The sequence below is a fragment of the Xiphophorus maculatus genome, chromosome 16 (assembly GCF_002775205.1).
Source record: "Xiphophorus maculatus strain JP 163 A chromosome 16, X_maculatus-5.0-male, whole genome shotgun sequence".
NCBI lineage: Eukaryota > Metazoa > Chordata > Actinopteri > Cyprinodontiformes > Poeciliidae > Xiphophorus > Xiphophorus maculatus.
In genome coordinates, this window is record NC_036458.1 from 20,388,391 (window position 1) to 20,409,148 (window position 20,758).

The window sequence follows — 20,758 nt, forward strand, 5'->3', positions numbered from 1 at the left end:
ACTGTACATTTACGATCTACTTACTACTCAGTGCAACGCTGGTCAAAAGGTTGCTAAAGGGCTAATAGGGGAGCAATGTTGTGAGGACTTCCTGAAGGCAGAGTTTCAGAAAGAGCAGAAATTTTTAAAGAGATAGATGTCCAAATTCAAGACGTTAAATTACTAAGTCAAATTTCATTTAAATTAGATTTGATATTTATAGCATTTTTATATCAACTGAAGGCAACGGTTACATAAATGAGGGACAAAAGTGGAATGAAAGTCAGTTGAGTTTAATAATAACATGCAAGTCAAGGTTTACTTCACAAGGTTTGACAAAAAAACCCCAGTTTACAACGTGACAAACGGCATGATAAAAATACCTTTATTTTCACAGAAAACCGGAACTATTACAGAGAAACAATCCACGAGTATATTCCCACCAAAATACGTTTATTTTTTCCTCCGATGAAGCATTTCTCTCTCTGCCCCTGTCAGTTTGCCTATAGCACCACGAGCTGTAGCTAATAGTCATCCCTGTGAATTTTGTTGCTAAAAGCGGTACTTGGAGTAGGATGGAGCATTTGTAGCATTTGTTGAGGCCGCAGGAAGCAGCAGGAGCCCAGTGGTTACGTCTCTCTTGCAGCGATCCATAGCCTGCTTGTACGAGATCTTCTCCTTGGTTATGGGGTCTACCAGCTCTTTGGAGTGCAAAGCCTCGTCTTTCAGCTCATTAGCCATCGTGGTGTCAATCAGATTTTCTGCAAGTGCTTCTTCAATGGTTAGGCGTCCTGCCTTATTGGGGTCCACCAACCCACCGGTGAGGTACTGGGCCTCCATGTACCTCTTGGCGTCCTCTTTGGGCATGTAACCTTTCTGTTCTGCCTGACCCACTGCCAGACGCTCTTTGGTCACAGGGTCCTGGACTCCAGTGAAGGCTTTCTGGGCGTTCAGTAGCTTGTACTTGTGGCCTGAGTCGATTAGGTTGTTCTCGACTGCCTTGTGGACAGATAATTTGTCCTTTTTACCCAGATCGACAATCCCGCCGGAGGCTGACTGTGCCTCCAACAGCCTCAAGGCGGTGTCTGGATCGATGAGTCTGCGGGTGAGAGCGCTTCTCACAGACATGCGGCTTTCGGTAGTGGTGTCAAATATGCCAGAGATTGGGAAATAATCATCCCCCGTGGCAGCAGTGAGGTTGTTTAAGCTGTTCCTGCTGCTTTGCAGAGTGTTCAGGCTGCTGTAAGAAGACTTCAAGGGCGAAGACATGGAGTTCAGTGGGGAAGATGAGATAGGCCTGCTTGGGGATTTTGGTGTTACTGGAGGAATGTAAGGTTTTGACTTCTCTCCTGTAACAAGGAAGGCAAACTCAGAGATAGACATCTTACCCTCCTTGTAGCGGCTCACGTCGTACTCAGTCAGACGGCCGTCCTTCAGTGCATCCTTGACAGAGTATTGCTTCCCACTTTTTCGATCTTGCAGAATCGTTATATCTCCATCAGGGGTGGTTGATGTGATTTCCTCCCAATCGCACTCCAGTTGACACAGTTGGAGGTAGTGGTTTCTATCAATTACTCCTTTTACATAGGCGTCATAGGGAGACAGGTCGTTGCCGGTGTCTGGATCCAAGATGGTGATCCTTGTTGAGAGGTTTGTCTCTCTGGTGTGACTTTCTGAATGGTCCTCTGATGTTATGCCATTCTGGAGCTCAGCGATGAGGGTCTCCCTCTGGTGTATTTTATCTTTCTCATTCAGGATCTCTTTCTCCAGCCGCTGGACCTCGGAGGAAGATTTAAGACTTCTCTGGCGTGCCATCTGGTTCCTCTCGCTTATCAACCTGGACTGTTGTTGGAAGGTAATGCTGGTGGTTTGTCTTTCAGACTCCAGTGCCTTAAGCTGTCTGAGGAGATCTTCCTTCTCTCTTTGCAGAGCATCCCTACCAGTAATGAGAGCTGTCTCCTCCTGAGAAGTCACAGACCTTGATGTCTTTATATGGTTTATTTGACTGTTTATGCTCTGGAGGCTGTCTTCTTGATTTCGTCTTAGATTCCTCTCATGGGCTACGATCTCTCTGAGGTGGTCCCTCTCCGCTTCAACTGCTGGGTCTTTCTCTACTCGAACGACTTCTCTGTAAACAACCTTCTCAATGGACTTCTCCTTCTGCAGAATCTCCAACTTCAGTCTGAGGTTCCGAATTTCTCTCTCAAGACGGTTGATGTTGTTGCTTTCCTTCTCCATGTCAGAACGAATACCATCAGTGAGTTTATCCAACTTGGGGTCCCTCTCCACCTTTAGGACTTCCTCAATGATGATCTTCTCTTCAACGGGTGGTGGAGAATTCTCCAGTTCAAGAATGCGAGTCTTGATCTGCCTGAGTTCAGACTCGGTTTGGATCTTCTTCTGGCGGTTGTCCATCTTGGCCAAGTCTCTTTCTTTTTCTTCAATCAGCGCTCTCAGCTGTCTGACCTCTAGTTCGAGTTTTCTGCGTGCCTTCATTTCATCGTCTAAGCTCCGGTTCAACTTGTCATGCTCCACAATCTGCTTGGGATCTTTCTGAAGGCGAATAACCTCCGTGGTGACAATCTTTTCCTCTGGCTTCTGTCTTTCAAGGGTAATGTATTGGTTCTGTAGCTCAAAGAGACATTCCTCCACACTTCGGCGACTGTGGATCTCCTCTCGTACATCTCGTCGAAGTCTATCAGCCTCCTTCTCCAGAAGAGGGTCATTCTCATACTTGATGACCTCTTTTGTCAGAAGCTTTGTCTCCACTTTGGATTTTTCAGATTTCAGTTCATCTCTTTCCTTTCGTAGGCGTGTTAGCAGTTCCAAGGTGGTGTCATAGTTGACTTGCAGTCGGGAGACTTGGTTATTGAGTCTTTGCAATTCCCTCACGACCTCTGGGCTCTTCTCTTCCTTGATCACCTCCTGGGTCACCTCCTTGTACTCCACTTTGGGTTTCTGGCTGCGTAGGGTAGTCAGGGTTGCTGTCACTGAATCAATCTTGTTCTCAAGGTCTGAACGGTTCTGTCTCAAATCCTGCAGTGCCTTCTTCAGACGCACCAGCTCGACCTCGGTGTCAGGATCTACTCTGTAGATCTCATTGACAATCTCTTTGACTTCCACTTTGGGCTTGAGCAACTCCAGTTCGCTAAAGCGAAACTGAAGGGTGGTGAGGTCCTTTTTCAGGATGACATTCTCGTCCTTCTCTTCTTCCAAAGCCATTCTAATTTTATGTGACTCGTCTATCAGTTCGGGAGCTTGCTGCACTTGTTTCACGACTTTGGTGACAATCTTGGGTTCAATGGATGGAATGACCCTCTCCAGCGTGTTAATCTGGGACCTGGTGCTGAAAATGATATCATTGAGAGACCTGCAGCGCAGTTCCTCCTCTGCAATGTCACCCTGGAACGTTAGAACAGCTTTCAGCATCTCTGGGTCTTTCTCTAATCTCACCACTTCCTTTTTCACAATCTTCTCCCTGATTTTTTGTTTCAGCTGGGAGAGGAGTGTGAGCTCAGATTTCACATGGACGGTTTCAGTATCTCTCGTCTGAAGCTCTGTCCGGATCCTCTCCATCTCATCTCTGATCTCAGCTGCCTCTTTGTCAAGTTTGGGGTCTCTCTCATATTCGGTGAGCACCTTAGTCACAAGTTTAGGTTCCACTTTGGTCAGTTGCAGTTCCATTGTGACAATCTTCTCATTGAGCAGTTCTATCTCGGACTGGATTCTTGATCTACTGAATTCTTCATCCTGAATGCGATTCTTCAGTGACTTGAGATCCGCTTCCAGTTTTGGGTCACGGTAATACTGCACCACCTCTTTCTCCTCCAACCTCTCCACTCCTCTCCTTTGCTTCAGAGACAAAAACCTCTTCCGGTAGGTTTCAAGGTTATTCTCGGCATGTGAACGCCTGTTGACTTCTTCCTCCAATTCTTTCTTCAGACCATCAGCTACCTCCACGCTCTTCTGCTGGCTCTGAAGCTGCAGCTGCTGACTGACTGCCACCTGACTCACTTTTTCTTCGTTCTGCAGAGGAGCAAATGGAGAACGGGGGACAAGAGTGGTTAACTGAAAAACACACCTATGCATAGAAAAACGCTAAGGGCGATTACTAAACTTGCTCCAATCTCCTACCATTGCAGTGAGGTTCTTTGCTGTCCCCAACTGACTGAGCTGCTGGTTGTTTTCAGCTGAGATCTCAGCGAAGCGGTTCAGCAGGTCTTTCTCCTGCACCAGAAAGCAATAAGAGAAGCATTAGTTTCAAAACGGAAGATGATGCAGGAATATCTTAGTCATCTTGGTCTTCCTTGAAACCCCACCGTTCTTTGCACGTCTTGAGCCAGAGTTGATGTTAGACGTTTCTTTGGAGCCGTTGCCTCGTAAGTGTTCTCTTTGCCGTTCTCATATAGCTCATTGTCGACGTCATCACCGTCATTCAGAGTTCCACAATACGTTTTTGACTTTATTTCATATTCCTAAAAAGGGAAGTATGAGGAAGGATTTAGTAGATGGAACTACATGTCTAACCTTCACTATAAGACCGTGTGTCAGGATGCTAATGTCCCCTATCATACTTGAGTTAAAGTGGGTTAAGCATGACTCCAGAGTTGGCGTCCAATGTGTGTAAAGACGAGGCATGCTTACAGAATTTCATCACCTGCTGCCTGCCATAGATTTTTTTAATATACGACAGTATGGCTGTGTTCGAATTCAGGGTCTGCATCCTTCGAAGGACCCGGTCTACGTAGGACTGGTTCTTCGAAGGCCGAGAATAAACAATGGCCAGAAGAGAAAAGCTGTGAATTTGGACAGGTCTAGCCTTCAGCTAGCTGTCTAGTCTCCACATCAGCCTAACTCATGTTGCCTAGCAACCGTGACAGCGTGAAGTGTTGCAATTCCAAGACGCAATGTATGCTGCAAACTTTCGTCAGTAGGGACTTTATGCAAGTGCTAATCAGATGTCGGAGCAACGACCCGTCGATAACATTACTCAGTCTGCACCGATAAAGTCAAATGCTTTGAGTGGCTCCAACTGACAGCGGCTCAACCTACCTTCTCGTTGTATCAGCTGATATTTATTTGACCACTTACAGAAACTCACAGAGCATTGAACTTTCATCCCCAAATGGTTGGTTCTTCCTTAAACTGAGTAGCAAAATCACTCAAAATTTCAGAGTTGGAATATTTACTCGGGAATTAAAAGGAATAAAAATGGATAAAGCTAAAATTTAAAATATTGTTCCTTGAAAGGGGATTTTAAATATAGTTTAGCATAATCTTGAATAAAAGAATTATTCAAGTTCACTGTGATTGTATATCAAATCTACATACAATCACATTAAATAGTCACACTGTTTACTGCTGGGGTGTTGAGATCACACCTCATACATTCACTTTACATTCCTCCATTTTTGGTCATATCATTGAAATTCAACATTTGAAGTCATACATATTAATTAGTTAATTAAAGTGTGTTTTGATCGTATTGTGAGCACAATGTATTTGTTGTATTAGCACTAATTTCCTAGAAAATCCCCATAATTCTATTGCTTATCATGTAAAGGTACCATTTGTTAAAAACCGTCATGTTCCTAAAATAATGGAACTATTTTTTTTGCCAAAAGTTTTCCTTTTTTTATTGTTGCCTAGGACATCTATTGGGAAAAAAGGTGGTGATTTTGTTTTGCCAAAGTCACTTTTGTCAAAAAAAAAAAAAAAAAAAAAAAAAAGGACTTAGGCAATTATTTTAGGAAGATGACAATATCTACGGTCTGCCAGAAATGTTCCCCTCTTTCAACACCCTCATGAAATATGGAAAAATTTAAATATTGACGTCACCGACAAAGTAATGTACCCTGTCCTAATTAAACAGAAAGCTGTGAATTCTTCACTTTTCATCCCAATAGACACACATTATACAAAATGGAGGCACATCAAAAGTGCAACACGCACTTCATAAGCATAATAGGATTTAATGATCCACAAAATGTGCCTTGTTTCTTCATGTAATGTGTGTTTTCTGATAAACCAGCATTCACAGGATGCACACAGAGTCATGTTCACCGTACTAACATTTAAAATGCCCTGCAGATCTTTGGACAGATCCTTGAGTCGCTGTAAATCCCCGGACTTCTTCTCAATGTCCTCCACAACTTTCTAAAAACAGAAACATGATCAAACATTAAAAGCTTGGCAAATTAGGGAGTGGTAAATTAGAGATTTTATGTAAAAAAATAAAATAAAATAACAATAAAAAAGTACCTTTTTTTTTATTTGAAAAAGAATTAAAATCACTCTTTACCTTTTGGGAATTCTCCTTAGCCAGTATCTCTCCCACACCATCAGTAGGTTTCACCGCGTTGTCGGGCAAATTGAGCAAGAAAAAGTCCAGCGACTTAGCAACGCTATTAAACTCTTGATTTTTGTTGGATGCTTGTTTAAGAAGAGCCACCCTAAGAGAATAAAGACAAGAAATGGTTTATGTAAGAAAACCGTTGTGACGTTGGTGAGCTCCCCTGTCTGTTTGCTTCTCTCTCCCGCCGCCCTCCTCACCTCTCCTGGAGCTGATTCCTGACGTTTGCGTAGCGGTTCTTCAGGAGCTGCACCTGACTCTCCTGGCGGCGGATATCGGGGCAGTACTCGCTCAACCTTTGCTGCAGGGGGCTGCACGCCTGCTTGGTCAGGTCCAGATCTTTGCCCAGCTTCTTCAGCTCTTCTTTCTTCGAGACGACGTCCTTGAGCGTGCTCTGCTCGAAAGAAACGCAAATGAGAAACAAAAAAGAAAAAAAAAAACAAGAATAAAACCGGTGCGGTTCTGGTTTGTAAAATACGACACCTCCAGCTTCTTGGTGCGGTTCTGAAGGACATCCGGCTGATCGAGGATGACTCCGTCTTTAGCTAGTTGCTGCTCAAACCAGGAAACGGTGACATCGGTCTTTTCCAGCTGCTTCTCCAGGAACATGGAGGCGGTTGCTCTGGGCAACAGAGACAAAGAGGGACGTTTAGCAACTGAGACATTTCGCAAAGTCTGTGGACTTTTGTATCTTTGGTTTTAAAAAAACAAAAAACAGTCGTACTTTTTGTTATAGAGATCAATAAGCGTGTTGATGTTGTGGATCTTGTTGTCGGCGGCGCTGAGGTTGAGCGGCAGCATGGCGGCCGTCGGTCCCAGAGGTTTCTTTGCCAGAATCGGGTCCACCTCCCTTTGGACAGCAGACTTGTCGGACTCCAGCTTTCGGACTGCCAGAGCAGATTTCTACGAGAAATTAACAATATTTTTAATGTGAAGCATTGATGATCATCACATTCAAAGAAACAGTGTTAATTGTAGTGTTAAATGCTTCAGATCATCTAACTAGATTTAATATCAGACAAAAGGTCATCTCAGTAAAATGCAAAAATGATGATTTCATTTATTTAGAGGAAAAAAACTTTCCGGACCAACCTGGATCTATATAAAAAAAAGTTAATATGCATTTTCCAATAACTGGAAAACTCTCTTTTTATTGCATTTTGGAAAATTAGCCTGATGATCTAAAACATTAACTTGTGACAAAAAAAGAGAAAAAAGAAAAGGCATCTGTTGGGGGGGAAAATAACTTTTTTCACAGCCCCACATTGCAGCATATCTGCACCTCGTTCTCCTGCTGCCTTTTGTCCAAGTCCTGCATGGGGGCGCGGGAATCCAGTGGGGTCCTCAGTCTGTTCAGGATTTCTTTTTCGTTCCTCGCCAGGGCCTTGTTGATCTTATCTATGTCGCTGTTGAGCTCTGCGACTCTCGGATCCTCAGGCGCACTGTTGACAACAGCTGATAAAGGGGGGGGGAGCAAAAATGAAACAAATGTTGACTCTGACAACTCCGGCTGTGCAGATCCGTCGTCATCCAGTTTTTAAAAGACGTTTTCCTCTCACCGGCCTGCTTGGGACGGATCACCTCCACCGTGGGGGTTTTCAGGGAGTCCATCAACGCGGACCTGCGTCTCTTCAGGTCTGCCAGCTTACCGTCGAGGCTGAACAGACACATCACAATTCAAGGCTCAGACTGGGGAAGGAAAAGGGGGTTGGGGAATGAAGTAAAGTGAAGAGGATGATGGATTCTGCACCTTTTCAAAGTCTCCAGAGCCTCTGGATCAGGTGGTGGGATTTCAAAACAGGCCCCAGGGAGGCTGGTGGTCTTGCCCTGGCTGTCCTGAAGCTCCCAGTACTTATTGTCCGAGTTGGACCTCAGGATCATCGCCTGCCCGCGCTCCACTGCCCCCTGCGCTCAAACAAACACGGCAAAAGAAACACGTGATTAGAGAGGGACCTCAACTTTTATCACGATATTTTGTGGCACAATAAAAACTATTTATTGCTTCTTTTTTTTTTAGGTAACTGTATGGCTACCACCGCATGTCAGGGCAATTATACGAAACAAATGCAGCTTTTGGAAAACATTCACAACTGCAATAAAAAAACATGCTTCTTCAGGGCACCAGTTACACCAGATTAGTGTCACCAAATCTGGTGACACTAATCTGGGTTTAAACTGCATTTAATCGTATTTTTAAATTAATTCATATTTATTGATACTTCAATGAAGAGACAGTGGAGAAAAATAGTCAAAACTCACAATCCCAGCAGTACGGACAGTTTTGAGGATTTTTCAACACCATCAATTGGAATTTATTGTCACAGTAATAAATCAAAATTCTTATCATGCTGCTGAGAAATTCATCACGATAAATGATAAACGATACCCCTAGTTTAAACGTTAGCTGAAATTTATTGTGACGATGAATCAGAATTCTTATACCAAAAAACAAATGTATCACGATAAATGATAAAACAAATTCCCATCATTAATTGAAATTTAGCGTGATAACGACAAGTCAGAATTCATATCATACGGCGGTCTCCAACATGGCGGTTTAAAACCAGAGACGAGAAAACTCCACTAAACTCGATAAAGCGATTGAGTTTTTCTTCAAGCTAGCATACATGTGGAGTTTGTGCTGTCTTTCCATGCAAAGAAACTCATCACGATAAATGATAAACGATACGATAAATGACACGTGACCGGCTCTCGTTTCGTTCTGCTGCGGTGAAATGAGCGCCGCCGCCGTCTTACGTTTTCGTCCGCCCAGTCGCACAGCGACACCGCGGTGGTGGGCTTGGTGGGCTGGGTCCGGCGCAGCTTCAGAGGGGCAACGCTGCCGCTGAGCTCCCTGAGGGCCTCCACCCGCTGCTCGTTCCGTTTCACCGATGGTTCTTCTCCCTTAAGAGAGATGTAACAGGAATTCAGAGAAGAAAGCCAGGCCTTCTGGATTCCGTTGAAATCTTACTAAATCTGCAAAGCAGTGATAGTAAAAATGTCCGCCTCGACACCTTGCCTTCAGTTTGAGCTTCACTTTATTGAATGTAGCTTAATAAAAGAATAAACAAAGTTATATACAAAGAAAATTTATTTAAAACAAAAGTTTTGCTCCCTTCTGCACATGTTTGCTAACTCGGTAAGTTATAAGAACACTGGATTTCATTTAGAGGCGCCGGGGTAGCAGGATAAAATACGAGTGGACCACGTAATGTAGATTTTTATTTCTAAAACGACAAAACAAAATTTAAACAGGAATCGTCTTCCTTCCATTTCACAGCTGTGTCAGATTGGGTTGGTCTATCTCATAAAATCCATCAAGCTATAGTGAAGTATGGGGTTGTAATGTGAGAAAATTGGGGCTGAAACGATTAATCAGATTCATCAGGATTAATCGTTGAAATAATCGTCACCTAATGTAGAAATTGAGTAATCGCTAAAAGCTCAAAGCTGAAAAATAGGCTATTTGATGAAAGAACAACAGACCAGTTATGAAGTACAAACTGTACAGAGAATATTTTTATTTTGCATTTAAGATGAAGAACCTTGTTTGTCTGTAAATATCTTCTACTCTTTAAGTGGCATGGTTTTAGCTTCACCCGCTTTTTGTATTTTAAACAATAAAATGTTGCTTTTCTTCATTTTAAAAGAAATTAAATTGAATCTTTTCATGTTTTTCTAATAGTGTAAACTTAAGTGACAAAATGAAAAACTAGCAGAATTTGCCAAATCTTTTCCGATTAATTGTCAGAATAGTTGATTACTAATATAATCGTTAGTTGCCGCCTTAGGTGTGAAAACGTGAGCCTGCAGCAGTCTGTGATCTAACGTTAAATCGACGTTTTGAGAGAAGCCTGCTGTACCTCCAGTGCCAGCAGGATCTCCGGGTTGCTCTTGTTGGCCAGGGACTTTGGATCCAAGGTGGAAGTGAGCTTCTTCAGAGACTCGGCCAGCGTGTCTGAGTCCAGCTGGAACTACAGCAAACACATCAGCTGGGACCGGTCGCCAGTGCAGGGGAGGATTTTGTGCCTCACTGATGACGAGCGCAGGCGCTCAGTTTACCTTCTTGTAGTTGTCGACGTTCTCCAGGTGCATTTCCTGCGCTATGCACAGGTTGAGGAAGGACTGCCACTCCAGCTGTACTCTGTCTGTCATGGTCTGGGAGAAAAACGGAGAGAAAATAAAAGACGTTCAAACCCAAATTTAAAATTCATTTGCACTGTGTTGCAGCTCTTGGGAAACCAAGTGGAGAAAGGAGGAGTGCACCGATTGGAGTTTTGAGGACGACTGCCGATTACCGATCTTTAAAACGTCTGACCTGCGAATTCTGATTTGGCCGGTAACAATTTTTTTGTCTTAAAAATTTGCTAAGTTGGCATCAGTTGACTATATTTCAATTGCGCACATGCAGACGTGGCCTGTCGGTCGACCGTCTCTCAGAGCAGAACAAAAAGGAACAGTGGCTGATTTCCAGACGTTTGAGGAGGAATATAAAATCGTTTTTTAACGCTAGTATCGGCTTATTCGCTGAACTCCCAAAATGTAGAAAATCCGGGCCAATTTTTCCATGCACCCCTAACAGAGATGTGCCTCTTGGTGTGTAGCATTCACATTTATTGTCTGGCTGCCGGGGTGGTTCGTCTGAACGAGTTCGGTTCCTTCCACCTGGAGCTTGTTGACCTCCTCCTCATGCGCCATCAGTCCGTTCAGTTTGAATTTCTGCACATAAACATATATACAAAATATACAACCCATTGATGCATTTCTAAAACTGACGTCTCTCAGACGAGTGATCTGCAGCGATCAAAGTGGTGCGGTTGAGGAGTTTCACCTCGTACTCCGTGCGGACTCCTGACGGGTCGACCATGCGATCGCTCCAGTCTCTGTTGATGATCCTCTCCTGCTGACCGGAGAGGTAGACCAGCTCCTTGGTGCAGCTCTGCATGTACTCATACAGAGAGGCCAGGTGTTTGCGCCTGAGCCTGGAGCTCTCCTGCAAACGCAAAGCGAAAACGCGGGAGCTTTCCGAGAGCAGTTCCGGCGAAAGCTCCAGGCGAACGACGACTTGTGAAATTAAAGTGACTCACCAAAACCTGGGCGTATTTCTCTTTGAAGGCATTGTAATCCTCCTGGAAACGCACAAGAAAGACCGGTAAGCGTTCTGGTTTGGGAACAGCCAAACAGAAAGTGACGCAGGTAGATGCTGTTACCGGGGAAACAGTGGAGCTGGGCTGCAGCTGGCTGCCGTAGGCTTCAATCTCTTGGTGCAGGATGTTGTGCTCCGCGATCTGCTTCTCTACGTCGTACAGGTTGGGGCCGTACTCCTCTCCCAATATCTGGTCCTACCAGGCACAGAGCACTGACAGTTCAAGCTAAAGCTAATCTGTACTGTAGCTTTCATTTCATTATAGACACAAATCCAACGCTACGTGATTTATTCCGCAATGAAATCCGCAGAAAAACTGCAGTGTTGCAATATTACAACAACTCTATTTCTTGTGTTTTTGTCTTTTTTACTTAAACTTAATGATATGTTATTGGATAGAAAATTTGCATATAAGAATTTGTGTATATTTGCCTACTTGCATACGTTTCAAAAGTCACTGCATCAAATTAAAAAAACACGGCTAGGCAACATATCTATTATATTGTCTCAAGTATGTGTAATTTTTGTGCGACACTTACACAAAATCCAAAATGGAGCCCTGTTCTACATTATATTTAATGTTACATTTGTTGTTACATAAAATCTTACAAAAGACAAACTTGAAAACATATATTCATCGCCAAAGTACTCCTACAAAATAATTTTGTTTTTCCAAGTTTTTTTGTTTTTTATTTCCAGGTCTTCCAGCATGGAATATATTTTCTTTTTTGACAGGAAGTAAGAATCTTAGAAGAATGTTCACAAACAAGCAGTGTCAGGATTTTTCTTCACAAACTGTAATATTTGCTAGATTAATGAGGGGGGAAAACTACTTAAATGTGCTTTAATGTGAATCACTGAACAAATATTTAGCAGGTTTTGAGAATATCTTCATACATCTGTGTTGCATAGAGTGAACAGGTATTCCAGCCAAAGATGGTTGGACAACACTTCTTCTCCATTCCTTAGGTTTGTCTCAGAAAAGCAATTTTCCTATTGTCAATTTAGGTAATAATTGGACACAAAATAAGGTACATGGATTGGCTGGCCTAGCCAAAGCTTCCCTTTGTTTGTCTCAAAACGCAATGAGTCTTCCTTACTGTTGTGTTTGTATAACAGCATAAGCCAACATGACCTCTTTAAGGATCCTTAAACACTCCAACCGATCCCTGTTATGTGATAAATAAACCGACACCAGGCATAAGAAATAGCCTCATAACATAACAACAGAACCACTAGCTTAATATAGCTTAATTTAAACTGGCTTAAATTCAGTTGTTTTAGCTGAGCAGCATAGCTTTCTCAGCTCTCCTGTATGTGTATCCCCCTCTATCGACTATTAATCAACTTACCCTGTTCTTCTGCCTGGCGTGACTCAGGTGTTTTAAAGCTAGCAGTGGTGGGCACTCTTCCGCTAATTTGCTCGTAGCGGAGCTAATTTTTCACTTAGCGCTTTAGCGCACTTGCTAACTTTGACAACGTCTCTTGGCGTCTAAATAAACTTTTAGGTTTTTGCTATTGACTGTTAAGAATTCTTGACGTAGTTAGACATATATATTCATGCTCTTATTTTGAAGTGGGTGAAGTCTGCTCAGTTCTATTTCCTCTCCTTAGGTTCTCTCGCTTCAATAACTTTATTTAAAAACAACCAAAAAGCAGACAATATAGAACAAGATATAAACGTAAATACAACATCTAAGGGTATTATAGAACATGTGAATTATGACGTAAAAATTAAATTGGTGCTCAAAAATGTTAGTGTTTAAAGGGCAGACATAATTTGAATGTAGCGCTTTAGCTTTAGCGCTTACTTACCTTTTAGTTAGCGCTACTCACAACTAACATCCACCTCATGACTCACACAGTTTGAGCCATACAATACTTTTATTTCTAAGCACGGCCTTTTCTATTAATGGCTCAGTTGCAAAGCACAAGCAGCACACATGTGACGACTGATTCGCCTGTTGGTTTTCTTTGACCAGCTACCAAAATAACACCAATTATTTCTGCCAAGAGCAGCAACTGGTCTGCTCGGTGAGGTCGGGCTGCTGCTACTCGGGAGGCCGCAGACACGCTCGGGTTCAACTGACCAGTTTTTCTTGAAGAACGGGGCCCCAGTCAATCTTCTGCTTCAGCTCTTGCCCCTGGTCGTACAGGTCCCGGTAGGTGGCGCAGCCCTTGACCCAGCGGTCATGCAGGTTTCTCACACTAAACAAGAAACACAAAAAATATTTTGTTTTTGTTATTATTATTTCTGCAGAGAACTTGGGTTGGACAGTGTTTGGATAGCGCCTCTCCACTGATGCCCGTTTGCGCTTGAACAGGTCAGAGACATACTCGCTGTCTATCTCGGAGATCTGCGGGTGCTTCAGCTTCTTGGCTTTGCCCACGTCCAGGAACAAGTCCTTGAGGAGCTTCTCGACCTGCCCCAGGTTCGCCGAGTTCTCCCGCTGGTGAAGGAGCTTCTTGCCCTTCCTCTGCCCCTCTTGGTCCTGAACAAGAGAGAGAGAGAGAGAAAGCAGCAGACATTTTCCTCCCCGGTTCAAAACAAGCTTAGCGGAGAAGGGATTTTTGCGCCCGGCCTGCTCCGGTGAAGTCCGGGAGCCTCACCGCCGCCAGCAGCTCCTCGGCCCGCAGGATGTTCTTCTCCACTTGGTCTGCATTGGTCTGCATGCGCTTTATCACCACTGAGAGATCAGTCGCGTCCTTCCTGGAAACAGACACAGGACGTGATTGTAATATCCACCTTACTGCAGATGTTTGCTTTTCTTCGTCTTTATCAAAAAATATACATAAAACAATTTAATCATTATTGCACTTTAAATGAAAAGGCATCATACACGCAAACTACATCCGTGTCTATGGTGATATTTTATGTGAGACATAACCCAAAGGAGAGCGCCGCTGTGATTTAAGAGGAGAAAAAACAAACTATTGAAAAATGTGACATTTGTATTCAGCAGGTATTAAACATACGTTTCTGATTTTAAAAATAGTTTTTTTCTTGGCCTGACAATATTCTTATATTAAATGTGTTTTTAGCTGTGAGCAGGGCCGGATTTAGAGGGATGGGGGCCCCTGGGGCTAGAGTCCGTTTTGCTGCCCTATTAAAAAAAACAAAAAAAGAAAAAAGCATTGTAGTGAAGTGGGATGGCTCCATGTTGCTTCCAACAAGATGTAGAAGTTCAGAATTATGAAATATTTGAGGGGTTTTTTTATGCGTTAATAAAAATGCAACTATATCAAAACACTTTTATATGGACCTACAAGTTGCATATAAGGTACAATGTGAAACATGGATTCATTATAAAAACATTCTAAATCTTTGGGACGCCCCCCAAGACTTGCAGCCCTGGTCATTTGCTAAACCCAGAGTAAGAAATAGACGTTGTTAAAACATCAATCTTTGAAACTGACCGGCATATTTGATGTGTATTGCTGATTTTGATGAAGTTGCTCGATAAATCGTAATGTTTGTTTCTGGTTTTTCAACTGGTGGCTGTATGTCGGTTTTATGACTTTTTATTTTTGTGATTTATGATGTGGAGCACTTTGAACTGCTTTGTTGCTGAAATGTGTTATAAAACTAAACTTGACTGACTTGATTGATTGATTGATTGATTGATTGATTGATTGATTGATTGATTGATTGATTGATTGATTGATTGATTGATTGATTGATAATGTGTTTCCTTTGGTGATAATACTGTTCTGTTTCATTGAACGGGTTTGTATTTTTGCAAAGAAGAAAGGTCAAAATGTCTTACACTTGTTCAAAACTGATGGAGGAAAAATCACGCAAAAGACTTGCAGCTGGAATTGCAATGAAAGGTTGCTCTACAAAAGACTTGATATACATGTACACCACACTTTTCAGATTTTTTTTTTTTTTTTTCAAATGGTAGAAGAATCATATCGTCATTTTCCTTAAATAGCAAGTTTTTATATGTTTTGTGCCTAAATCATCTCTTGGCAATAAAGAGGTGCTGTTTTTTTTTGTTTTTTTTTTGCTGTTGTTGCAAAAATAACCTCTGGCAAAAAAAAATTTTTTTAAAGAAGTAATAAAAATAAAAATAATGACATGGGCCATTATTTTTAGGAAGGTGACGATTCGCACTACTTAGCAATAAGGCCCTCCCTTTTTGTTTGTGAAAGCTTTCATTTGTTGAATGTGTGACTCCTTTCGCTGGGCTGATGCGACTAAGAACCGGCATCCTCCGAAAAGGAGACAGACACCTGCTCCTGGAAACCCGCTCGGTCTGTTTGGTTTTGCGAATCCTCCTCTCGCCGAGACTCGACAGCGAAGTATTTATGGCGACCCGCCCATAGGATTAGACGCCAGAGGACACCTCGCTGGGTTGGAGGGGAGTTGGCCCCGCTCCCCTCCTTGTTTGAAGAATGTGGTTTTTGTTTCTTTTGCATGAGTGTGTGAGGAAGACATTCCATCACACGCCACACAAACCGAGCAGTGTTTATTACTGGAGCGAAGGTTTACGGCTCGTAGCATGGAGACTAATGAGTGACAAACAGTTTCTGTAAGGAAGTTGTTGTTTTTCTCTCCTTTCCCAGTCACTCCCTTTGCAGGAATGCAGCTGCGTCTGTCAGGAAGTGACTTGGTCACTTTTACTCTGATTATTAAAGAAAACAAACTTCGGATCTTTCCTACTGATAAAATCAACAGATTTAGTAGATCTACAATTTGGTTGCGATGTTGATTTTTACAGGTCAAATTTTGTGACCAAAGGCCCCCCTATAAGGAAAATAAAACTTTTTTTTTTTTATTCAATCGGACTCTTCACCAGTCACCCATTCCCTTCCTAAAAGCTCAACTACAAAGACGCAGGAAAAATGGCGTTAACGGTGACAGCCTGAGTCATTCATTCACTCGGCATCGGTGCGTCGTTAAAGGCGAACAGGAGACTTTGCAGCGCCACTCCCTTGTGGATTCAGGCGCCACACCCCGTGATGAAACTCTACTCATGTTCAGAGGAATGTGGCCCCTCCGCCCCCCCCTCCAACCTGCAGAGCTGGACGGGGCAAGAACTCACCTCCCACCCAGACACCAGCTGGGTTCAAAAAGTACCTTTTGACAACCACAAGCTTTAAGCAGGTCCTGAACGTGCTTTTGAGGCAACATTTCGATTTTTACAAAATAGTTTATTGGTCTGATTTTAAATGTTGTGTTTTCATTAGCTGTAGGCAGAAAATCGTGACAATTAGCAGAAATAAAGGCTTGAAAACGTCCGTCTCAGTGTACTTAATCTATATAATGTGTTTCATGTTGTAATAAAGTTTGTAAAAAAAAAAAAAAAAATTAATAATAATTTTGCAATAATATTCTAATTTATTGAATGGGTCTATGTGTGGGCCCCAGTGGGTGGGGATTGGTCACATGTTATTTATCGGTCGCATGTTAATTGGCTGTGCAGGTTTGAAGCGGGACAAAATTGGGACCCATATGGGTATTAAATGCAGGATGTTACTTTTTTTTTATCATTTTCCTTTTCTGGATAAGTGCAGAAAATAAAACGTTGAATCGTCGAAAGCTTTACAATATTTCCAAAAATGTGGAAATCTGCATTTCTTGGATTATTGAGCTTTTTCAATTCAGCAGCTTTAATCTTAAATTGACAAAGTTGGCTTTGACGTTTTTAAACATCAATATGTTGTTTCTGAGTTACTGGCTGAGAGCTGGTTCAAAATGAGGTCCAGCTTAGCTGCTGACAAACAAATCGCTAAAATTGTTTTCTTTTCTTTTTTTGATTGTCAGAAATAAAACAAAGCACTAAATACCACAAACTGTGCTTGTGTCCTACTTTGACTCATCATTTAGGACTTTAAATGTCAATTCTAAACGATTTACTTTAGTCAACATGTCAGAAAATGATGGAAAACACATTATATTCCCATCAGATGCTTATTTGATTTGCAAAACATTGATTAAAATATGTTCCACCAAACATCTATAGTGTTTGGGGAAAACAGCCAGAGAAATCCTACAATTAGACCAAAATGATGGACTTTCAAAATGGAAGATGGAAAATATGTTGGACAACTCAAAGTATTCATGGCCCAGCTGAAACCTACACCCTGTTCACACCTGCCTTTTATTCATACGAGTTAGTTTTACAGAAGGAATTTGATTTGAGGTCCAAACCCCTGATGGGGCCCACGTCTCCTCATGTTGGCTGGGTTGCAGTTTCGAGGCCAGGCTGGTGACGAACCGGATCCGTGAGTCAGAGAAGCTGAACGGCACCAGAAGTGGTTCTGATAAGTGGTGGCTGATTGTTTATCTCCGGGGCAAAGATACTGGAAAAACTCCTCCGAAGGAATCAGCAAGAGAGGAGAGAATGTGGAAAAGTGGCAAACAGGAGCAAGTTTTCTGTTTCTTTTCAATTGCAGGGTGATAGAGACATTAAAGTGTTTCCTGTTGCTCTTTTATCGTCTATTATTATTCTTATATACCAGGCCTCTTTGAATAAAACGGCACCATAATACATGCAGGGTGAGAGAGAGCGTTCCTCTGCATGAGTAAAAACGATACCTGAGCAGCTGGTAAAATAGAGGAACACAGAAGGGACACACACACACACACACTTACACACACAGGAAACCTGAGCCAGAACTCACTTGCTAATCCTAGAGACGTTTTCGGTTTTCTTCGACATCTCGGGAGACCTGTCGCTGTAATCAGAGTCCTGCTATAGTTTTTCCAGAGGCCCACTCTCACTGTCTCCTCTTCCTCCTCTCGATCCACCTGCGCGGTGTGTGTGTGTGTGTTGTGTGTGTGTGTGTGTCTCAGTTAAAGAGCGTCCCACCTGTCCCCGGCTCCTCCCAGGAGCAGCAGGTGTAGGTGTGTCATCAACACGGAGCCATGCAGACCGGGTCGACCTGCTCCGCTCTGCTGCCTGACATTTACCTGTCATGCGTTTATTCTAATTGCACACGGATCAAGTCCTGATAGGCGTTTTTTTGTTTTGTTTTCAATCACATTTGGGGGAACAGGTGCAGAAAACGTAGTCACATTTTGCTATTTTTTGCTTTGAGCAGTTTTAAATTGTTTTTATCATGTGACGCTAAACCAATAAATAATAGAAAACATGATAAAAATAATAATTCTGCTACTTTAATTTCACATAAGAGAATGTGGCTACTATAGTTCCTTGCAAATGCTTAGCACACTGTGCCTGTTTCAAAACCTTTACTATCCAGCTTATCTGGATTCGTTTCTTCTAGCGAGACATAATGAGACTTTGAGGTCCAATCAAGCGTCTTAAAAATCAAAAAGGGGATTTAAGATTAGGGTGATGGCAAAGAGGCTTTCCAACCTAAAAGACTTTTAGATCGCCAAAGATAAAAATCATCAAAAGACCTGAAACCCACAAACCTGCTCAGCAATTATAAGATTTTTTTTTTGATATGGCTTTTTTTATTATTAATATTATTATTATTATTATTATTATTATTATTATTATTATTATTAGTAATGTAAAAATGTGAATAAAAATGAAGAAATGTCGTTTTTACCAGACTGTGTTTAGTTTTCTATTATTATTTTTGACAGATGCATGCCTCATTTTTATGAGAAAAAAAACAAAAAAACTTCTATAATTGTGAATAATTTGGAGCTAAACTGTCGGAAATCTTTTGCAGCCTCAGGTTTTCCTCACAGTTTTCCCACTGCATTTACTTCCGTCCATCAGCATTCCTCTCCTTACTCACAACAAAGCACACTCCCAAAGCATAATGCTGCCACCACCGTGTTTCACAGTGGCGGTGGTGTGTTCAGGGTGATGTGGAGAGTTAGTTTTCCGCCATTCCGATTTGTGTTGCGTGAAGACCAAAACGTTACATTTTGACCAGGCTAATGGCTGCTATGGGTGTCAAAGTAAAGGGATATTTCCCTCTTTTAAAAGATATTCACTACTTTGTCGGTACCGTTGGACCATTTGACACTTATTATAAAACTGACAGGAGAGCTGGTGGTTGGTTCAAACCTTACCTAAAGAACAGGGACTTCATTGTGTCAATGACTTTCTCGTCGGAGCGAACAGAAGTTACACGTCTCGTTAGCTCAGATTATAGCAAGAAATATGATTAGTTACCATGAGTACGCAGTTGATGCACAGCTCTACATTGTGATGTCACCAGGGGACTCAAAACCCATCCAATTACTGAACAGATCGTTAGAAGAGATAAATGTGTGGATGTGCCACAACTTTCTCCAGCTGATTAGAAACAATCCGAAGTTATTATGTTTGGACCTCAAGAGGAGCGATCTAGAGTCAACACACAACTTCAATTATTAGAGCTAGAAACTAGAGATCAGGCCTGGAATCCAGGTGTAGTGATGGACTCTGACCTGAACCTCCAGAGACACATAAAGACAGTTACAAAGTCGGCCTTCTGTCACCTGAAGAACATTTCCAGGACTAAAGGACCGATGTCTCAGCAAGATCTAGAGAAACTCATCCATGCATTTATTTTTATTTACAAATCTGGAACAAACTTCCAGAAAACTGCAAAACAGCTGCAAAACTGACTTCTTTTAATCAAGGCTTAAACCCCAACTGTTTAGAGTTTCCTTTGATTCCTAGCAACTGGAGTGAAAGTCTTTATTCCAATATTTGACAATAGTGATTCTTGAAAATTTGATGATGGCGTTTGAGAAAACGTGATGTTTATTGCTTGTTTTATGTTCCCAACAAAGTTGTTTACTGTGTTATGTTTTTATCGTGTACAGCACTATAAGCCGCCTTGTTTCTGAAATGTGCCATACAAATAAACCTGACTTGACTCTGCGTTGATCTATTACATAAAAACCTATTAAAATATACATGAATCTGAGGTTGTAATGTGACAAAGTGTTAGCAACTTTAATTGTTAAGAATATATATATATATATATATATATATATATATATATATATATATATATATATATATATATATATATATATATATATATATATATATATATATTATTTTTTTTTTACAAGACTTTTTTCAATAACTCGGCTTTCACAACAGTGATAGTGAAGGAATGTGGAATAACTGGTCTCAGAGAGATTGTGCCAAATGAATTTTGAGCAAAAATAGAAAGTTAGATAAAAAAGTAAATAAATAAATAAATCCATGATTTGTTCCAAAACAAGCATCTAAAGTAGCTGAATATTTGCAGTCCATATTGAGTTTCGAGCAAATAACAGGGTGTGTGCGACCAGCAGCCATTTTCCTCTAGCTGAACTTCCATGTATTTGTGCTTATCACGCACACACACCC

The 20,758-nt window shown here is 41.8% G+C and overlaps 1 protein-coding gene across 1 annotated transcript; it reads right to left on the reverse strand.

Annotated features, from left to right (window-relative positions):
• Window positions 1-251: 251 nt before the first annotated feature.
• Window positions 252-18,264, reverse strand: LOC102234648 (envoplakin-like). The gene is made up of 22 exons (XM_014473814.2): window positions 18,108-18,264; window positions 14,088-14,187; window positions 13,815-13,969; window positions 13,568-13,685; window positions 11,542-11,673; window positions 11,419-11,460; window positions 11,163-11,324; window positions 10,943-11,050; window positions 10,394-10,489; window positions 10,195-10,305; window positions 9,089-9,235; window positions 8,082-8,236; window positions 7,891-7,988; window positions 7,614-7,786; window positions 7,056-7,234; window positions 6,815-6,953; window positions 6,532-6,725; window positions 6,281-6,431; window positions 6,052-6,135; window positions 4,299-4,454; window positions 4,114-4,206; window positions 252-4,005 (listed from the first exon to the last, which is right to left on the reverse strand). Exons 1-22 carry the CDS (start codon window positions 18,143-18,145, stop codon window positions 532-534), a joined length of 6,105 nt encoding a protein of 2,034 aa, XP_014329300.1. The 5' UTR covers window positions 18,146-18,264; the 3' UTR covers window positions 252-531.
• Between the last annotated feature and the right edge of the window lie 2,494 nt (window positions 18,265-20,758).